Source organism: Colletes gigas, unplaced genomic scaffold, assembly GCF_013123115.1.
Source record: "Colletes gigas isolate AHSC1104 unplaced genomic scaffold, ASM1312311v1 Colletes_gigas_Sc00007, whole genome shotgun sequence".
In the NCBI taxonomy this organism is placed as follows: domain Eukaryota; kingdom Metazoa; phylum Arthropoda; class Insecta; order Hymenoptera; family Colletidae; genus Colletes; species Colletes gigas.
The window spans coordinates 4648750-4671453 of record NW_025106636.1 but is presented as its reverse complement, the minus strand read 5'-3'; the positions used below and the strand labels follow the sequence as shown (position 1 = coordinate 4671453).

General features: G+C 41.5%; 1 protein-coding gene across 2 annotated transcripts; it reads right to left on the bottom strand.

Annotated features, from left to right (window-relative positions):
- Positions 1-1226: 1226 nt before the first annotated feature.
- On the bottom strand, positions 1227-17906 carry LOC122396346 (synaptic vesicle glycoprotein 2B-like). Of its 2 annotated transcripts, none has more exons than XM_043394658.1 (11): positions 17678-17906; positions 9632-9682; positions 8873-9034; positions 6150-6312; positions 5952-6073; positions 5273-5511; positions 4857-5183; positions 4638-4782; positions 4188-4347; positions 2675-2802; positions 1227-2577 (listed from the first exon to the last, which is right to left on the bottom strand). In XM_043394658.1, the coding sequence occupies exons 1-11, from the start codon at positions 17697-17699 to the stop codon at positions 2510-2512; spliced, it is 1587 nt and encodes a 528-aa protein (XP_043250593.1). In that variant the 5' UTR covers positions 17700-17906; the 3' UTR covers positions 1227-2509. The 2 variants fall into 2 exon arrangements, with proteins under 2 accessions (XP_043250593.1, XP_043250592.1); XM_043394657.1 differs by lacking the exon at positions 17678-17906 and adding an exon at positions 11448-11832.
- Positions 17907-22704: the final 4798 nt, after the last annotated feature.

Here is a 22704-nt window from a genome sequence, read left to right as displayed (position 1 = left end):
TACGTTGCGCTTAGGCACGCGACCATGTTTACGTCGTGAAACGAACTTTCCTGTTGCCCGCGAGACACCGCGAATGGGTTTGGACAGCTAGATCACCGTTTTATGGCTGTTCTAGGCGATACAAGAAGAGCACGAACCCCTAGAATCGTTAAGCTTCGATGATTGGAGAGACGTTTTGATCCAAAAAGTGCAATGATTATTTATACTTTATCTCGTCGTACGGAAGATATCTTCGATACGAACTAATTACACTACTCGATCACAGGAAATTCATGCTATTTAATTTCCAAAACGATGAAACTTATCTGCGTTTCTTTGTTGCTGATGAAAGAAGCGACGATACGCTCTTATCTTTTCTCTTTGCAGATGTTTCTATAATTGTTGTACGATATATTTAGCAATATACGGGGGTATGAGGCTGGTGTGGGACTTCCTGACGTTTGGCAGGTCGAAAACCCCGATTAAGCTGATGTTCTTTAATACTTGGACCACTATCCACCTGGATAGTGGCCTCCTCGTTGCGGAGAACTTCGGCGAAGTTGGTGGGCTCACTTCGGTCAAATCCACTCATCTCACCTCCACGTGGGACCCCTGGGGCCCTGTGTCAGATCGGTACAGGGTGCGAACGAGTGAGTGGTAGTGCAAAAGAAAATGTCCTTACAGGCAAACTGTAAGGAAAACTCCCTTAACTCCTAGAATCGATATCTCCCAAACAAAACATCCCATACGATCATCGATCACGGAGGACACAAGTGGTGAAGTGCACTGTGTTACATTCAGTGAATTGCAGTGACCAAAAGGAGCCTGAAGTGTATTATTATACTTCTTGGTAAGTACTCTTTTAAGTATCATTGTGTTGTGTACATTTAGTGAGGTTCCTGGACTTAGTGTTGTTGTTGCAAACATTAGATTCTACCCAGACCTAACCCAGACCCAAAAGAGAATATCCTTGCAGGTAAACTGTAAGGAAAGTTCTCCTAGTCCTGGACAGTATCAATATCTCCCAAACAACACATCCAATACGGTCATTAATCGCTGAGGACGCAGAAATGGTGAAGTGCATCGCTCAAAGTGCACCGTGTTTACATTTAGTGAATTACAGTGACCAAATGGAACTTGAAGTGTATTATTACACTCCTTGGTAAGTACTCTTTTAAGTCCCATTGCGTTGTGTACATTTAATGAAATGGTATCAGGATAACAGATAAGAAAATCCAGTTGATCGGTTCGATACGAATACTTTTTTTATTGCACTTAAATGGCCGGCATATAAACAGTATACAATATAAAAAGTCTCGTACATAGAAAAATAAAGTAAAGATAAAACGCGTTGGAAATTCGATCGACGTTCCAATTACGGATCCGCCTATCGGGTAGATTCAAGCTCTTTATTATCATACAATTGCATCTAAGTCAAGTATCATACCGCTTGCGTTTACAATAAGAGATCGTTGCGATAATCGTTTAATTGAGCATTTTCTTCTTGCTTTGTTGTTCTTCACGCGATTAAGTACAAGTACGTTAATCTACAATCCGAAGCTCTTTAGTCGTACGACGAGAGAACAGATAAAATTGGTGAAATTTGAGAGAAACTTTTCTAGAATATTTTAGTGCTCGCGTTAAGGGCAAGTTGACCAGGCAGAGACTCGAATCATCTCTCGTTTCTCGATATTCTTCGTGCTGTGTCGACAAAGGTACCCCTTCGCTTACTTTACGTAGACTCTATTCCCTCGCAGAACTATATTCTTAGGTAAAAATCATTTAGAACCATCTTATACAATATTGAGTAATAAGACCTTTCTGGTCGAAAGGTTGACTCCCGTCATTCTCTCTCTAAACATTTGCAACAATCCTGTGCGTTACGCGGAATAAGCAAGTATTATTAATAATGAGTCGCACCTTTGTAAGAGCGTGTTCTTACAGCAGTAAAAGCTCCTTTCATAAGAGATTCGGCTAATTACACTCGTCTTCTTAAAGTACGTTTCTTAAGCCTTTATACTAAAGCGTTAGTTAGTTACGTAATAAAATATACATAGTGTACGACAGGGGCGACGAATTTCTTCGAGAGAACGTTGATTTGCCGTATTAAAATTTACGAAAGTGAGAATTGCCACAATTCGCCACCCCTGGTGCACGATATTGATCGCGTTCGGTCGCGTACATCCTTATTTTTAAAATAAGCGCAATGGGCGCTGCTCGAAATCATCGGAGAACCGTGTTCGAACGAATGAGGGAAATTTCAAAGATAACAAAATTACTGTGCGTTTAAGTACCACTTTAAGTAACATTTTTTGCTGAATTGGTCGCTCTAACGTCCCCCCTTCAACTGTTTTCGAGCAGTGCGAAACGATTCGCGCATAAGAAGACACTTACGTTCCGTTTCTACATGAAATGCATTTACATCGTGTTAAAGTATGACCTTAGACGTTTATAATACGATACTACGAATACAGAACATTTCTATTTTCTTTTATTTCGTTTACGATCACGCGGAGTCCCCCCACTTTCGTTAGGATTTCTCGTTGTCTTTGCTCGGCCTCTTTCTGCCCGGCGTGAACAGAGCAAGTATCCCGCTCACTGAAACGCAAAATGAATATTTCGAAGATTAGTGAGACTTCTGTACAACAAGTAGTGAAACACAGCGATAAGAGGCGACACGAGTTTGGATACGTACGGAAGAGTTGAGCGGCCACTATAACGATCACCAACGTGCAGTAATCATCGATCAAGTACCCGATCATCAGAGTACCGCTTATAGCACCTATTCGACTGATAAAAGCCGACAAACCAGCAGCCATTGCTCTGAAAAGGAAACCAACATTATTCAAGAAGCCACTGTTGAAGCTGTTCCCATACACTAAGGGACACCATATATATTACATATGCAGTCTATGGATGACTATTGTTTTCGCAATGATATAGTTGGCATTGAAATGCTAAACACTCGAGGACGTTCAAGAGTGACCGTCACGATATTTCTTAAATAATGCAGATAATCGACTCGATCCAATCGCTCGATTATAAATAACCAGATAGAAGAATATAAATATTACGGGCGGATATTTATATCGTCGGTATACATCGATTGATAAGCGATAGAAAAAACAATCGAGTGCCAATGTCGATAGTTACGGTGGCTGACTTATCGCCGGTGGTATTCCAATCGGTGATACCAGACGACATAACAAGTTTTATTTATCAGGAAACGATCAGGGCGTTTACACCGTTCGAAATAGACGGTCACCCACTTAATTGACCTTATCTTTCGTCGAGATATCCGGAACGTTGTTGAAGGCGTTCGCAAAAATTTTATCTGCCCGCTAGTTCACGAATTGAGCGCCGACTTGATCCCCTAATTCTCTCATTGACATTTATTGGCCAATAAAAATTGTATCGAACAATACGAAACAGCTGCGTAAACAGCGACGAGGCCGTGTTTAATGCACGGTCAAAGTTGAACACGCTGGTATCGAGTCGAATACATCGTTCCTGCCGATTGCGTTCTTCTTTTGTGTTTCGAATCTATTGGATGTTCCGTGACGCAAATGCAACGAAAACACGGTTATCTGCGTGTTACTCATTGATCATTTCATGTTAAGAAAAACGTAATCCGGAGTCGAGATGCTCTTAGTCATCGGAGAGCAAGAAGAAGAAGCGCGAAATAACATCCATTTTCAAGGAATTGAAATGTACAGAATGGATCGCAACACGAGTACAAACGTTTTATCTGCAAATAATAGCGATAAAAGTTCTACGAAATTGATCGGTCTTCAGATCTAACGATCAGCCAATCTCGAATTCTATTTATACATCCAGCAGGACTTAACACAGACCCAACATTCCGTCGACACAGATTTCATTTACTCTTTAATCAGGTTTACTACATAATCAAATTTAGATTAGACCGAAGCAGCCTAACTCGCACTCTGCGTATGCGAATCACAAACGTAACCCAGATCTATTCTTAACTCGGATCTAATTTAGTCCGATCTTGCGCCCAACGCAACCCTAGGTCAATCTTACAAACACACGTGGCCAATTTGATTTGGTCGTGTCTCGACTCGAACGTAACTTGGACTTAACCTGACTCAATCTTAATTTATGGTATTCAAATGCTTGGAAAACGAGCTTATTATAGTCCTGACGGAAAATTTGGAAAATTGCTGGCATCGATCGTAGAAAGTTACCTTAAATGCGTTGGATAGAGATCAACTAGAAGGCAGTATACCACGCTAAGGCAGACGGATGTGACCGATTCGTAGGCGCAAGAGAGTATCAAGTTTTGAGTGGACGTCTTCACCAGGAAGAGACAGGCGGTCACGATGGCGGGTATAAAAGCTGTTATCACTGAAACGGATAAAAGATATTCAGCATATCCTGGAGATTCTACAGTTTCGATCAACGCCATCTATCAGATGTACTCGTGGACGATATTGAACCTCGAGTTTGTATTCTAGGAACACAAACTCTTTGTTTCATGCACGATTGCTCTAGCAGCTAAGTTCTCCACTCAACAATGAAGTGTTGAGAGTGTCCCAGAATAGTAAAACACAATATGGCGAGTATGACAAGTACAACCGATAGCATAAAGTTGATCTTCGATGAGCGTTTCCTCGGAGAAAAAGGGTTCCACTTACCGAGGAAAAATTTGTATCCTACATAGTTAACCAGGAGCGGCAATATCAAACCCGTTGGGATGCAAGAGGCTCCCAAGATGAACGTATGGACAAATACGCTAATTTGTACTCTGGATTCGCAATTGAACGGATCATCCGACAGCGCCTATGTAAACAATTGAAGTTAGACGAAAGTAGACAAGTGGTACGGTCGAATAGAATCTTCAACGTTCAACTTACTACCACTGTAGCGTTCTTCGCGCTCTTCAGGGTGCAGACGCTGGCTGTTTCATTGGGATACGCCTCTTGGAAGTCGGCGTATCTGTGAAACAGCTCTGGCAGCCACAACGTGAGCGTGTAATAAGAGGATGTGACGAAACAGGCGATCAAACACACGACTATTGTCCTGCACAGGAACGGGGGCTTCAGGATCATCACGGTTTTCGTCCAGATGTCGTTTATCATCAACTGGAAGGACTTTTCTTCCACGTCATCCTCGTCCCTCGTGTGCATTATTTGATGCACCAGGTCGTTGAGATTATTGTTCCCACAGTTTCGTAGTTTCGTCTGAAAAGATAGAGCATCGTAGTGCTGGAAAAGCGAACTGTTCTCTATTGTAGCAGCTGACCACTGTTCTCCAAAATGGAATAGCTTACTGTATATTCCTTCGGTGGTTCCCCACTGTTCTCCGAGTACATTCTCATCAGTACGTCCAACATTTGGACGTTCTGTCCGGTCTCGGCGAGATACTTGGGTGTCTCGGGGAAAAATATTAGCCACGTGCCGGCGAGCAAGGCTGGCAGGGAGCATATAAAAACGAAAAGATTCCACGAATGATAAACCACACCTCCGATTACCATGTTCACTTCCAGTGGAATGATTATCCAACCGACGCCTGAAATCAAAGTTACCTCCGTTTAAAAAGGATGCATTTGGCGCCTAAATAAATTGCCTCAATGTTTTCTTTTGGATATACACAAAGAAGTCCCAATGAACTCCAAGAAAAGAAGATATAACTCTTCTAATAAGAAATATCACCTGAATAGAGTATTTCTAATTTTTGTGGAACCTGGTACAAAGATAAAGCTTCCAATAGAGGAATCACAAGGGTCGAATACAAGCTCCATTCGACCATAGATGGCGCCACCACAGACGATTAGATTGGCTGTAGCGGAGCCTACTGCGGATGCGATGAAATTTATATTTATACACCTAGTGATTATTCGTACAAGATTCTGTTTATATTTAACATTTTTTTTTACGCTTATTTTGTGGGCCAAGTTCCATAAAAATGTCCCTAGCCAGTAAATAATTAGTTTTGATCCGAGTGTTCACCTGCCAGAATGATCATCCCTAGCACCCAAGCCATCTCCATCCACGAGAGCATCTTGTCGCGATACTTGGTCGGTTGGAATTCACCCAAGTATAGAAAGACGACCGCCGACTGCCCGTTCATGCTGAAAACGTTAACATTTTATTATCGTTTGCCGACAAAGCGATTGACCTTAGCAGAATGGCACATGTCGTACTAACGCTGCACCGCTTAGAAATTTTAGGAACAGGAAGACCCAATAGAGAGGCACCACCGACGCTAATAACTCGGAGATTCCGTGGAGAAACAAAGCAACCAACAGTGATAGCCTTCGTCCTTTTATGGCTGCGTAACAGCCCCATATGTAGGAACCAGCCAGCATACCTACAAATTTACGTAATTATGCAGATACAGAGGTCTCGATTAGTGTAACCTCGAACGTTGCACGAGGGCCTCGTTTGGTGCGCTCTGTTGATTAATAAAACGAACATGATCGATTAGCGACTAATGAAGTTGAAAATGAAAGTCCCCCAACGCAGCTAGTGGAAATGTATTGTACATGAGGAGTTGCTTGTTATTTAGATTGTTACCCCGATAAATGCAGGCTCAGCGCCATCTTTTTATAACCGACGCAATTGAGATCAGCTAAACATAGTTGCTAACAAATAGTTGCTAAGTACTGAATGTACAATGGACCAAAGAATAGTTGGCCTACTATTAGCATCTCCAGCGGAGAAACGATGAAACACAATTATTATACCTGAACAGGTATAGTAGTTCTGTTTGTTCCAATACGTTTTCAAATGAAAATGAAGATTCAACGTGATTATATGACAGAAAAATCTAGGTTTATTCATAAATTTTATACAAATAAGAATCGTAGTTGGTTGATCAGGCTCGAACACAACAGCATAGTTATTTACACCGGTGTAAAACTTTCTCCCATAATTGCACGGCGCGAGAAAATGTTAGTAGATCGTACGTTTCGTTGCTTGGAATGTTTCTGTGTAGAAAAAACGTTCGGTGTTGCGCGAGATAATGCCTTTCGATTCTTGTCGCGATCGATCGTTAATCATCAATAAATGATGCAATTGCTACGCACGGCGCGAAGTTGTACCGCCGTGCATGGTGAACGCAATGGATTTTCCAGTGATTATAGTATGATGCAAAATGACTGATAATTGATCTTCGACAGGGATAAGTAGTTTAATTATTACCACTTTGTTGTCGAAGAACAAAAAAAATAATAGCCTCTTTGTTATGACACTTGACGTTTAATTTTCTCCACGTGGCATCAAATAAAAAAAAAGAAATGGAAAGGGGGTAAGGGGAGGGGACAAGTCACGTTCCGGCATTGTACGAGTCTTCAAGGTTTAATTATTTACATTCCGGTCGTGTGAGTGTTGCCCAGTCGAATACGTTTGCATCGTGTTTCTCAATTGACGGGGATACTTAAATTATCTTTTTTTATAGTAAAAAATTACAGTTGTGGAACTTGTACGAGACTGGTGAACGTGTTAAAAGAAATCGAGCACGGTTATTGAACTGTAGTTTCCTTGTTCCGAGTCGCGGCTGTTGGACATTGCACGACCCTGAGTGTGAGAACATATGCTTCGAGTAATTCAATTAATTTACATCGCGTTCCATTTAAACACGTTCGCTTCGACACTTCCTTGCAAGAATTTTTATCTTTGTTTCTTTCGCTCGAGACTCGAAATTCAAACTTAAACTATATTAATTAGGCCCCCCTCCCGCCCCTCTTGACACGTGCCAAGATCATTAACCTTTGAAGGAAACCGACGGTATATAAATATTCATCCTATTATGATAATAACTTTTTAAAAAACAACGGACGCCGGCTGAATCATTCGTATCATTACTCAAGATAATGACCTTAATGACGTATCAAACAGTGATTGAAATCGTGAGATGGCCTCTATTTAATTTGGCTTTGTGGCTTAAATAAAATGTTACAAGTTGCGAGAGGGAACTAATCTTATCGTTTGCAACAAATTCTTTTTGTCAATATTATTTTTTTTATTGTAAATTTATATGATACGGTATAGGGGCTTGTCCGAGTTCCCGAGCAGCCCAAACCCTTTTCGAGACGACACGTACAATCGGCACGACCGTGTTAGATTAGATCGATGAAAGGGCGTGTGTGTGTCGCGGGAAAGGCACGCAAGAAAGACTAATTCCGGCGATAAGGCGGACTATACTTTCGCTGATTGCACACACGCGCTGCGTCAACGCAAAGAAAAAAAAACGAACGGGGAACGATCCTAAGAAATACGATAGAAAGCTGCCGCCAATACCGTATCGTTTGACGAATAATTAAACATCGAAGCAGCGGTGCACAACCTATGCATTTCGTTTGCAAGCTAGACAAAGTCTAAGATCGCTATTTATTTATATCGTCTGATAGATTACGTTGTGATAAAAAATTCTATCGTAATTGGTGAGGCTTCTTTGTTATCTTCGATAGATTTAAGTCCTAATTTCGCGCGATGAATTTGGAAGAAAGGGTCGGTGTTAAGCGCCACTGTGTCGTAGCGGCTGTCCGCGACACTGAGTGAATCATTGGAAACAGCCTTCCGCGCCAGGACAGCTTATTTGCTGATTTCAGAAAATACTGACTCAGACCCTTTGTCCGTGGTTATAAATAACAAATTGGCAAATGCGCTCGAATCCTGGCTGGGGAATCGACCAAAACAACGCCGTTATTATATCGTCGCTGGACCACAAAGCGTGGCAAAAATAATTCCCTGTTTTTCTACGCGTTATGATTATTATGGATGCGAGAAATGCAAAAAAAAAAAAAATCGTAAGAAACGATACATCATAATAAATGAGAATGGAGAACAATATATAACCAGTTGTTTTAGAATTTACTATACACGTGTAAATGTTTACACTATATTGTTAGAGTAAAATAAAGGATTACCTAACATCGGAGCGGCGCTTAGGCGGCCCTTGTCCACCGTGGTCATTTGAAAGTCGCATGCTGCTGAAGGTAGTATGAATCCAATGCTGGTTATGCTGAATGCCACGTTCATGAAAATCAGACTGCAGACGGCCATAACCTTAAGGTTAAATTTGCCAAATCCTGTTGGAATAGGACAAAGAAAAAATACTAAGAACAAGGAAGGCATTACTGTTTAATTAATAATTATATCAATGATAAAATGGAGCCAAAACAGCAGAGTATCTATTGACGTTAATGAATCTGCAATTACTTATTATTTCTAGCGAATGAATTTAAGGTCGTTTCAAGATCACAACCATAGACGATCTTAATAAAAATTTTGTAACCAGATCAGACAGGTTGAACCAAAGCACGTCTATTAGAACTATCGTACAGAATTTATTGCAGTTATTTTTATCACTTGATAGACTAAACCTTGAGTAAATAGAATGTTTACAATAGTCTAACGAATGACGTTCATGATAGAGTCGAGTTTCGTCGTCGCGTTTTCAACGAAAGCGCGTCTAGTTATGCCGTTTCACCTTGCAGAATATGTAAAAATGCTAATTGCGAATGGTGAACAACGAAGCAATCTTGGAACGCCTTGTAAATTTTCTTTTATCGTTTATTAAAATGTCTTGGAATTCCGGTTTTATGCTAGCAGTCGTTTTATACATTACGATTTTCGATTGTGCAATATTTTCTGGTATCTAATGTCGAATTGAGAACGGGGAATACCTGTTTGGTCGACGGCATCTTGAGCAACGCTTTCTGCCGTCTGTTTCGTTCCTGCGAACAGAAGAAAATCATCGGTTACGCGCAAAAGGGAATGATAACTGCATGGGCTCGCGTGAATGTCAGACAGTAGCGTAGTAACCTCCAGCGGGGCCCTGGACAACAATATTTTTCTTTTAAAAGAGATCATGAAAGGGTAGTTCCTGTTCTAAATCGATCATACCATTTATGGCACACGATATAGCATTATACTTGTGTGTTCAAATAGAAAAAATTCAGGTGAAAATTGACGAACCCGTTAGAAAAATTTAACTGTGTACAAAGTTTGATTTTCGTTTCATAAATAAGTTCTGCAATGTTGTCAGAGAAACATCAACGTGATAAAATAATTTAGCTGTTGGTAGAGGTGACCAATAATAAGTGACACTCAATGAACAAAAACAGAAGTATTCGTCAGCTGTCTCGTCTCGTTCGATAAAGTACAGCCGGTAGTTGGCCAATAATAACGAAGAACCTGAAAAGTGGAAGGGATTAGGGTAGAGTTGGCGTTCGGAGTCCCCTCGCCCCTCGTTCAGTTTCGTTTCTCAATGATACTTCGCCCAGCGGTTATTTCGAGAATAAAAACGATTCCTGGAGCCCTCGGGTGTCCCAGACGGAACACATTGCGTCTGTCGGGACAACAACACGAGACGTCACAACGAAGCGCGCTGGCTAAAAGGACGAGGCTCATCCCTCCTCTCGGGGCTCCGGTTTCCGATAAACCGTTTTTCGTGCTATTCGCGGCTGCATGGCGCTGACCTGTTCGCCCAACGCCACGCGCGCTCGTGTGTTTCTTTGTTCTCGTCGACCTAAACGCGCTCGAGCCGTTGCCCCGAGTGCTTTGGCAAACACTCGCCGTCTACCCCCCTCGGCTTCGACGTTTTCGGAACACATTTTCCTCGAGTCGACGCTCGTTCCTGTCGCAATTGCATCGAGAAGTCGTTAAAACGCCGGTATATCATCGTATGAACAAAGCAGAAACACAGGAGTCGAAGCAATGCTGGTTTAAAGTGGAAATTGACCTGACAAGAGTCACCGATTTTATTGAAATTTTGCACATTGGGCTTCACTGTTCGTGATAGTCTCTGTTCAGCAAGAACTCGCATAAAATATAGAGAAACGTCCAAGAGATGAAACAGATCGTCTAAGAATACATATTTGCTGACCAGTGTCATTATACTGCTTATTTGCTTCTTATTGCTCACACGTTTTCGACCTAATCCGCCAAGAATGATGAGTTCTTTTAATTGGACCCCTTTCTAGACTACACGACAATGTGATTTTTATTAATTACATAACCGTAGACCTCGAGAAAGACAATTATTTTCATCCCTAAATCAGACTTGGGCATCAATTAAGAATACTCCCTCGAACCCTCTCTGATATTATATCACCAAAAAATATATCGAACAACAGATACCAGGCACGAGGCGGTTTCACGAGAGGTGGATTCCGTTACCTCATAACTAGTCTCGTTTCCTGAACCCGCTACACGCGTTCGAGAATTCGTTCGAGAATTCGTTCGAAACGATGCGTCGAAAAAAGACAGAACGTTACCCAACGATCGAAGGAGAAAGACGCACGTAGAACTGGTTGCCAGTGGACGACCCGAGCGACCCACCGGTTAACGTTCGTAACGTTGTGTCAACGTTCATCCCCCTCGAGAATGACACCACCGAAACTTCGAGAATTCGAAATCCCCCCCCATCACTGTTCAAAAAACTTATCGAGGCTCTCGAAGCTTCGAACTGGTTCGGTCCGCGGGTGAAATAAATATTACCTTGCAACGTGAACGCAGCATCTCCTGCGACTAGTGGCTCGGACGCGGCTGGCTCGTGTTCCAATCGAGCGATATCGCTGGACATCGTACGCGCGCGACACTAACGCATCGCTGCGCCGACGTCGATCTTGCTGGTTTCGCACTACTCGCGCGGCTTTGCTCGGTACACGCCGCGCGTTTCGCTTTCAACGAGATCGCTTAACCAACTGCGCCTCCCCCCTAATCAACTGCAATAATAAACCTGCTGCCCGCCGCCTTCGTTCGTCGCGCTGCCGCTTTTTTTCCGCTCGCACGCCCGTAGTTTCCGCGAAACGCGCCCGTACGTACGCATCTACGCGATCGACGAGGCGCTTTGTCGTTCCCAGCGGGCGTGCAGACCGATCGGTGGCGACGTATCGACCAAAAACGAACGCCGTGGACGGGGTTATCGGTCCGTTCCCATCGGTAACGTCGAAATAGACGCCGCGGTTAACATCTAAGCGTCGCTCGTGATTGCCAGTTTACACCGAGCGTTCGATACGCACGCCATGCACGAAATTTCAGTGAAAACGACTCGCGACAAACCGGGGGAAAAATGTCACGCGTGCCAATTGCCTTTGTCGCTTTGAAAACATATCGAGATCAGGTTCCCTTTGTTCCATTGTCTCCGGCAACCCAACTTCACGCGACTTTAGAACGCAATTTTGGATAAAAGTTTAGCAGGAATTTGGATAATTATCTTACACGTTTATTGGACATGTACGGTACCATAGCGGACCTAACCCAAAACGCAAGAGAAGAATAACAAAAATTTTGGATCCGTTGAAGAGGTCACGACTTAATTATCTGGCCTATTAAAATAACTTCGATTAAAAATTTTCTTTTCTCTCGTTCGAGGAACGCTCGTTTCCAAGAATGCGCGATAGTGTAACGCTTCTCACGATGTCACATAACCTCTTATTTGAAATTTCTGCTCGCGTCTTCCCACGCTACGTGGTAAATAATCTAATCTACCCAATTGCAAGATTTCACACTGTCCAAGCACACTTCGTGCGCGTATACTTTTCCTGCTGATAAATCTTTCGTCGCTTATCGAGCGTAGAATGTTTTAACGCAAAATGTTAGTCGCGCGTGGCGTGATTCGATCAGCATGGTTACACGGCGTGAGGCGGTCTGTGTAGCTACGCCGTATCACGTGACGCGCGATGGTCGATAATAGTAGTTCGAAATTTTAGGGAAAACTGGAATAGTAAATTGTAAACAAATTATTTTTAAATCGTTTCTGTAAACAAAGGGTTAACGTTTAGGTTCAACGTTCCAGCTGTGGATTCTGATCGTGCTAATTGCTTTTCTGCATAAGTCGACACGGTCTCGTTTCGTGTACCAATGGAATTAACGCTAGGAGGATCCGTAGAGTCGTTTACAATTCCGCGGTAGTAAACGTACGATTATTGTTGTGGAACTTTTAATCTGGAGCATTAGCAGCGATACGGAGAGATAGTCTTTCTTTAACCCTACTAAAACCCCAGACTGAAAACTACGCGACAAAAATATTCCGTTTGTGAAATTACAAAGGAGTCATTATGTACAGTGGTCCTCAACCGCGATGCTTCAAATATTTTAGAGCAACCAGCTATAAACGTTGAATACATTTATTAAACACTCCGTCGATTGCTGTATTTGATCTTGTCCCCTGATTATAATTATTTTTCTACCTTGATAGTAATTATTTACCTTTAGCAGAAGCGACCATTTTCAGCTTGGCGTCCTGTCGTAGAGTTTCTCGATATTTTAGATAAAACAATTGCTTCCGAATGGATGAAAGAATAAAGAGTTAGGTAGTTTTGAATATACGAACTGGCTGAATAATAGATCCGACAAGACCTGACCTATCCAATTTGTTAGAAAATCGTTTGGCTGCTCGGCTGAAATATGACGGTGTATCGTCACGCATAAATCGCATGTGACGTCTGCTGGAATTTCTTCCGGTAATTCATGCAATTGATTACTCAAGATATTGACACACGTTTAACCTTTGTCGATCCGCCATTTAAGAAAACCGGGAATTACCGAGCGTTCATTGTATACAAATAGTTTGGTAGAATCGGTTATACTAGTGCATAAATAGTTATAACTCGGGAAAGAGGTCGAATAGAGCACGATGTTACGAGAATAATGAATAACAATGGAGCAGCAACGAACTGGACGCACGAGAACCCCTTGCTACAGACAACTTTAACAAAAAAAAACAAATAGAAAACCCTATCTAGTTTCTGAGAGAATTCAAACAGCGTAAAACAGTTTAGTCTCTGAAAAAAACGCATAAGACGTCTTGTGTTTGGAACAGTTGCGAATTCATCGAGTCTATGGGATCCTTTGACCTCCGAACAGGGACGCCATTCACTCTTTCCTTTCATTCACCTCGGCACACATCCTCCCCGACGCGCCGTATCCTTTGATTCGTATTCTTTTAAACCAGCTTTCTAATCTCGGCGTCGTCGTGACGCTGGAACTCGTTTTGCAAATTCGCCCGACCGGTTCGGTCCTAGGATTTCGTTAGACGATCGGGCATTATCGACGAACGGATCGCCCGGCGACAATCGGGGATTCCGCGAACACAATGACGACCGTACCGTTGAATAGAATTGGAAATTCCACGAATCTTACGTTCTGCTTGCGCAAGGAACGAGGATTATTAATTTCCTGGTCGATTAACCAGCTTTTTATAGGGCGTAACGAAGCATAAGTCGCTGCACGACACAAAGAAACGTTCGAACATAACCTATATGAAATTGCAGAGATGAGAACAATTTATTTGTGACGTCCATTCGACGAAATAATTTTTTATCAGTTCGTCGTGAAATATTTCATTTTACAATCGAAACTATTTTTATTCAACGAGCAACTTAAATGTGAAACTCGAAGAAGATATTTGGGGGACAGTATCGTCTTCTAATAGAATAATGGCGCGAAACAAACGACCACGACTTCAAAGCAATATTTCCCAGAAGCCATAACTTTTATCCACTACTGCAACCATAACCAACGAAATATTACTGAATACATGTTTTATAACCACCAGGAGCTAAATAGAATGTAGACTTTTAAGAAATTTAAGCCTCAAATTGCATCGTAGAGGCACAATAAGTATTATTTACGTATTTCGTGGTTACGGTATTACGATAGGCCTGCATCCAACATGGCGTCCAATGGCCACGTGCCCCAACTCAACACTAGAGCTACCAAAGCAGTTCAAACGACATAATTTCTAATAAAACTATAAGTGAATGAACAAACACTTATTTAATTCCTCTGATACAAATAAATACATTATAATCGTTGGTAATTTCAGCGTTAATCTTAGATGTATCGAAAACTATGGCCCCGTGTCGCCGTTGAAAATTTAACGGAACGAATCCGCGCGATTTCGGTTCATTACGGAATCACATTAAGCATTATCTCTAATTAGCAGTGCAGATGCCACAGGAATTTAGTTCATAGTGAGATACAGACGGCAATTGAGATAAACTAATCTGTCAGATTAAAGCCTGGAAAAGTTGCACGAGAGTCAGATAAATAGGCACTCGAAGTTCAATGTTTATTTACTTGAATTTTTCAGTTAACACTGCTACAAAGATTACTACTCTTCGAGCGTTTCGCGAAACAGGCACCAGTTGCAATTAAATATTTTAAATAAGTAGACATTTTTTTTTATTCCATCGTAGACACGTTTTACCACGAAGTACGTTTCCTTTTTTCAGCCACACGTTTCAGCCCTAAAGTGTGTCGTAAATTATGCACGATAACGCGCGAAACACGGCTCGTTCATGCATTTTTGCGGAACGATGCACGTTTATTGTAACGCGTAGCGATACCAAACTCTAATCGCCCCGCGTTATCATCGAGGCGCGATAGTTGCGTAAAAAGCATCCGTGCATACACAGCTTTTCCGAACGTGAGTGGTATTTTAACGTTGCTCGTGAGAAACACGTTTTGGTTTCAATTTCAATTTACATTTCACTCGTACAAAATGAAGGATCTCTGACTCAAGAGCTGAGGAACGATCGGAGCAAGGCACGACGGGATTCGTAGACATTTTTAAAGGCGAGGACGTCTTTAAAAACATATTTTAACTTCCGTGTAGTTAAAAAATTTCATAATAATAGTTGCAATACTCTTGGTCGTTCAGTCACGTGTGCACGGTTGTCGAAAAATGTCGAAATGAAAATTTTACTATGAACCTACTTGAAAGGACTCACGCGACTTTACGAACACACGTTCACGTTTGATAAATCAATCACGATAGTTAGGTAGAGACACTTGACGCTGCAATAGCGTCTTATCGATTCTGATAAAGGCAATTAAGCTGATAACGCATTGATTCGACGCATTTGTATTGGTGGGCCTCTAAATAATAAGCAAGCAAGCTGGAGGCTCACGACAGCCACGCGCGAGGATCAACGACAGCTGAGATTTACTCGCGACAGTTAAAGAAATTTTATTCGTGCAACGAATGCAAATTTTTTGTTCGTCGAATCAACCGGTGACGAGGGTACGTTTTGTACCTGAAGAGATCGGGTGCAATTTCGTGCAGCATAGAGAAGTAATGCAAGTACGAAAAGACTGCAAACTGATAAACCGTATCGGTTCGAGTCTGTTCATTCTAGTTCGCTTGCGAATTGTTATTGGCGAATGCGCGCCACAGTATTATATTACTTGATAATGAGCTTATTTGGCCAAAGAGGCTGGCAATGGTAATTCGTTTACGCAATACCATTTACTGTGTACCACCTATGGTATTTGTATCATATTGACAGGTGTTTTTGGTATGCGATAATACTTGTTAACGAATCGTTAATTGCACGTCTTATAAAAACTGTTCGTTATCTTACACGACTACCATGATCCAACTTAATTGAATTACGATATCTCAGAAATTTTTATTTCACTTTTTAGCTGAAGGAATTCGTTTTGTTTGACCATTTTGATCTAATATTAGAGTATTAATTTTTAACTTCTAATTAAGCGTGTTATTGGCGATAAAATTGTGAGTGTTCTGTTTTAGTATATAAATAGATATATCGGTATGCAGAGTTCGATAGATATCGATGGATCGTCAAGGACGTTTCAAGGTCAATCACACTAATCTCGAATCAAATTTTAACATTGATAATCGTAATTTCGATTCACGATTTCGAATCTCAAATAAAAGTAGATTGTTATTAAACTACAATTACAATTTTATTTAAGCGTAGTCGTATGTATAAAATAAAATGGCTCACATTTTCACATTTCTCTAGGCTCGGTGATCAATAATTTCTTGCATTATTCATTACTATTGTTGCATTATTGTTGCGTTCGTGGGAACGATTCAGACAAATGCATAACGGAATTTTAATCGAGAGGAAAAAACGAGTCGCTTCCGTCAGTAACATGATAAAATGTTATCTTGAAGAGGTCGCTTTCCTACATACTTCTTTTCTTTCTTATCCAGTGTTTACCAGATCTTTTGTATACTCGTAATTGTTATTATGCTTTATAAGACCGCGCTATTCTTTTTTTTTAACTCTTTTATTTAGTAGCTGAGCTGCATCAGGGTCAAAATTGATCTGGACGGTTCAAAGATATGTCAGCATTTTTTACATGTCTCTGAGGAACGATTCTAATAAGAAATTCGCAGTTTTCGTTTTTCAACCAATCATTCATGCAACTACTTGTCAATTAGAATCTCTATTAACACCCACGTCAACAAATCACAAACCACAAATCAACTATGATCATGAACCAACTGTCGTTCAGTCAGAATCAATCTCTCTGTCAACCTACAAGCAACTGTTATTCCTCAATGCGTCAATCGACGTCAAATCAACTCTCACATCAACTATAGCACCCTAGCCAACCAGCCTACTCTAACCAAAGACAATTAAAATCAATATCATCGATACTTTCAACGTCCAAGTCAACTCTTGTACTCGAGCCATACTCAGCTACAGATAAACTCCAAATAAACTACAAGTTACTAAAAATTTACCGCCAAGTCGATCTCTATATCGCGCTGAACGTTCGCCACAGCGTTCGCCAAACGTTGCTTGCAAGTCAACCTCCCCACTTTTTCATCGTCTATTTAAATCTGTCTCGCGATCGCTCTTACCAGAGCTGCATAGTGTTCGATATCTACCTTGCGAAACGGTCAGGTGTTAAAACGGTTCAGAGTACCCCAAAATACAGATATCGACGATCACCCGACTTACCTTTCACGTTCTCAATGTCCATCGGTGAGCTTAGGTTGCAACGACGATGAAAAATTTATTCACAATGAACTTGTTGCGACCGACGATCAATCGGTGAGCATCAACGAAGGTTGTATCGCATTGCACTCGATAAAGGTCACCAAGGACCTGGTGTACCTCTCTAACTGTCAGGGGTGACGGACAGCGGAAGTGGAGGAGACCGAATCGAGGCACCGTTTCCTAGAAACTACCACACGTAGCGAGACAACGTTGCCTCAGTTTCGAAATTAGCCACCGGACATCACTCTGTCGTTGTCCGAGGTTCAATGCCGTCGAAACATCGAGAGACTCTAAGACTCGTTGGCATCAGCCACTCTCGAAGCACGTGTGCTGTAAATACAGCCGTGGAGACGTCCGCGATCGCCAAGCTTTTTCGTCAACCCGCTAAACGTTCATTTTCTTCCTTCCCCCTGGGCAGAAATTGACCAATCCCACCCGTAGCAAATCGAGTCTCGTTCCTATCTTGCAACCTATCCTAATGTCTCGAGCTCGTTAGCTATCGATATCGAAACTTTCACAGATTGCAGACAAACGTCGTTTAAATCTCATTAACAGCATATTGGGACATCAAATCGTCGATATCCCCATCGAAATGCTCTCTGTTTCGATCCCTAACTCGACTGCCTCAAGGGGGTATTTTATACTAGAAAAAGTCCAGTCGAGTTAGTAGAGACACTCTGTATAAGAAGAACAAATCTTCGCCAAATATACGAAACGTGTTAACAGCAGAAACCGTTATGCAAATGCCTTACATCAGAATGATCGGCGATTCTATGGATCGAAATAGGCGTAAATTAGTGGGCACATTGCTCGGTTATGCGAGTTCAGTCGCCTGTTCAAAGATTTCGAAGAGGGTACATAGGGATTTAAGGCCCTCTCAACTGCTGCTGAGTGGTGCCCCCTACAATTCTCAATATTTGTCGTAGATACAAATACACCATATTGTAAATATTTTAAACTATTATTTATGGATATCGTTCGTTTTACAAGCCCTGTACAACATAGTATTGGAAAGAAACAGTTGGCGTGGGTCTGAATGGACCCAGACTCCGACTTAGCGAGGGTTAATAGAATCGATTCGTTCGAAACGCGGTAATAATTCATGGTAATTCATGATATCTAATATTCTATGTCGTTCCCATCGCTAGCACCGGGTACGTGTTGCGCCATAGAAAATTTTTCCGTCGTCCACGACGCTAATCAAATTAGGAAAGGAGGATACCCATCGAGGGGAAGGAGATTAAACTGTTGTCGGCGATAATTGTTACCGGTCCTCCTTCTTCGCGTGCGTTGCTCGGCATTACACGCGCCCGTCCACTTAACCCCATAATAACTGGCACAATTGCCGGAATTATGTCAGGCAACAACTGTTCGGACGGAGGAAAAGAGAAGAACGCACGAGAAGACGGTTAATTAGTCGCTAACCAAAACACTCGTACGATTCCATTTGTCGTATAAACTGTCCGGTAAGGTTACCAATCATACTTTGTTAAAAGCACACGTATCAACAAAATGAACCTAACCTAACTTAATTCGTTGTTCAAGGAAACTATTTTATCTCGGTTTCTCGAAGAAACTTTTTTAAGGAAAATAAAATTAGTATCAATGTCTCTTGTGTATATTCCCTCGCTTGTTGCAAGAAAATCGGGTCTTAGGGGACTTCTAGGGACTTTCTAGGTAAAGCTGTATCATTAAAATGATTGGAGGTAGATAAAAATGTAAAACAAATATTATTGTATTCTCGGGGCCCCGAAAGCCTTGGTCCTTCAGTGCTCGAGGCAGTTGGTCTTCCCGCCTCCGAACGATGGGATGATTCTTCTGTCGGGAAGCAAAGTTCATCGAACGATTTCTGTTCTGTTCCGGCTCGAGTCCTTCCATCGCGACGATAACAGCTGCGAAATTTCCTGTTCACCTTGTTCCCGTCTAACGATCGGAACTCGATTCGAGTTGAAACGATTCTGATAAGTGGAGGGCCGAGAGCCACAGTGGTGTTCCAAATTTGTTAGTTAACAATGTTTACACTGCAACTCCATCCCTTACGAAGAGATGATGGCTCTTTTCAAACTTAACAGAGCTGTTGGAACCATAGTGGAAGTAGGTCCACCTTACGCCATTTTGTATATCTTGGTAACCATCAACGCGATGTTTCAAATAAAATTTATGCGGCAGATTAATTAATAACGCGGTATATTCGCCAGGTTAGCGATTCGTCGGAGTTGAGGCGACCTTGTTTGCTGGTCGCGAAGCAGGAAAAGTGCGAATTGATGAGGCATCGGGTTCCGTCTTTAGAATGTGGAGCAAAAGGTTCTGTTTTGTTATGCACGTCAATGAATGGCGATAATCAAGCAATCACGACAAAGTACATGGCCGATGCAAGCCTTAACGATCAACGAAGTCCAAGGATAGTCTCAACGAGTTGAGCTAATTAAAGTCCAAAGGTTCAAAGCCTAAGGAGCTCAAGTGATTCTAACCCGTAATATACAAGTTCAGATATATATTAATTCAGAGCTTCAGGACGTTTGAAGTTTACAACTCGAAGACTATTCATTCATCTGAAATATTGAACTTCTATTGATAGGTCTGGGTCTATTAGAACGCTAATTGTGATTCTTAAGGTTTCTGGATTACTCCAAGGTTTCTAAACTCCTAGTTAACACTTGGAGACTCCGAAGTCCTCGGATGATCTTAAAAACCTCTATTTTGCTTCAGACTGCATGGGTGTAGGTCGGTGTTAGAACACCAATGGGGATTCTTAGGGCTTCTGGTCTATTCCAAGGTTTCTAAACTCCCAATTAGAACTTGGGGCATTGGAGTTTTCTAATAATCCTCGAAATCTCTGTTTTCTCCAGGGTATGTGGAACTTTTGGATCATCCAAGGCACTTAAATCCCTGGTCAGAACTTGGAAACTGTCTATTGCTATGATGGTATCGTAAACACAATCTCTATGGATGTTCTTAACACAGATCCCATCGTCTATAGCAACGTAAATGATGTACCAGTCTCATTCTCCCGCGAATTTACTATCGTTTCTACGCCAGGCAAATTGAAGCTAGGGAATACGTATTAGGCAGACATTCAAGATAAATAGGATTTACGCACGCAAAGAAGAGACGCGTAAAAAACAATAGAGATCAACGTTGAGCTCCCGTTTACCCGTAAAATCGATCGTCTCCCCTATCGACCTTCCATTTTATTACCAATGCGACCTCCCTGAAAGACTACGAGCCAAAGATAAATTTATCCTTCGACAGAAATAATGAAAATCTCGATCCCTACAGGATCTACGTTCCTCACTTTGCCTTCTTATATTGTGATTGCTATTTACTTTAAGGTTAGGTTAATCACAGCATGCACGTATGGACGATGGTGGCCATTGTGGTCTCGACATGGAGAAAGATGGCGACTGTGGATTTAATAAAATACACTGAATGCAATACAATCTTGAAATGATTGATGGAACCTCGTCTGAAATATTACTTACGATGCTATTTTCATCCTTTATCCAATTCCGAGCATTTATCGACTAAAACGGATTTACTATTAGACGACTCACTCGAGCAGCAATGTCTTCCTCTTGCACGAACTTCGAACGACTTATTTATCGAATAATAAAGATATCCATCGAGAAAATACCAAGATTATTATCGAGGTTCCGGTGCAATCATAACCTTGCTTTTCCCCATCATGGTTGTTTCGTGGAAGCGGGCTTGGAGGGTTGATAAAGTTTAATCAAATAATCGGATTGGAAACCGGTGCTCCGGTAACTACGCTACGAATTGCTCTACCAGAAAATACCACGTAATTAATGAAAGTAGCATCTAAGATAAGAAGCAAGCAATACATACAGCATTTAATTAAAAAGAAATCAGAGTTTGAGAAGCGACTATAAATTGTCGAATAATTCTTACGAACTGGAAGAGTATGTGACTACTGTTCCTGAGCAGATAGGCTAACGTTTATGGGACCACACAGAAGTATAATAGAATATAGCAAGGACCAGTTTCGTCTTATTCTGCATTTGCAGATGCAACGTAAGCCTGATTGCACAACAGATTGCTTCTAACAACGGCATGCATCGATAAGAATTAAAACGATATTTGCACGTGTCTTCAATGAAACTGCACGTTAAATGATTAGCAGACTATAGACGATCGTCATTGACTTGTTCCTCTTGCGCAAGGTTAACTCAAATCGTATCGTTAACGTGCGTCACGGCGGAAATAAACTAGACACCTCAACGAATACAATTTCCGAAACGATTCGAAAACTTTCTAATCGGCCAAGGATTTTTCTTGTCGATCGGCTCGAGCCTTTATGGCGTCTCTCGTGCCCGCCATTTTCCTGGATCTCGTTACGATCGGTTGGAATAAAATTAATACGAACGACGTGGAATAGCAACGTTCAAAAAAATATTGCTTTCGTTCTCACAACGTTTATTATACACGGCATAAATAATAACGGTATCGAACCAGCACTTTCCGCTTATCTACGCGTGTGTATATAGAAATACATGGTGTTTGCTTTATTCTTAAATGCGTAAGTGTTTACACGCGTACACATCGAACTGACTACACTCTGTCTCCGCAAACGAAGCTCCCCAACAAAGCTTTTTCCACTGGTCGCAGATGTAATTTCCGCCGCGGAAATTGCACTTTGTCGATTCCCTCGTGCTCCTTTCGCGGCGGATTTTCAATTCGATTTAACGCCGTCCAGAGTGGAATTTTATACGAACAAACGCATAATGTTTTACAGATTCTGGTTTAACGTTATTGACAACTCTCCGTTACTCTTTTATTTTTTATTCCAAGAATTATATTTGAATAGTTGTACTGGAATATTGATATTCGAATAACAATGCATCGATATTCAAATAAGAATAGAGAAAGGTTAAGGCGCGTTAAGGAAAAAAATGGACGCCTCTTGGCTGTTCAAACATGGCGGATAGGCGGCGTCGATGTTGAAACATCTTCGATTGCACTCTCCGTGG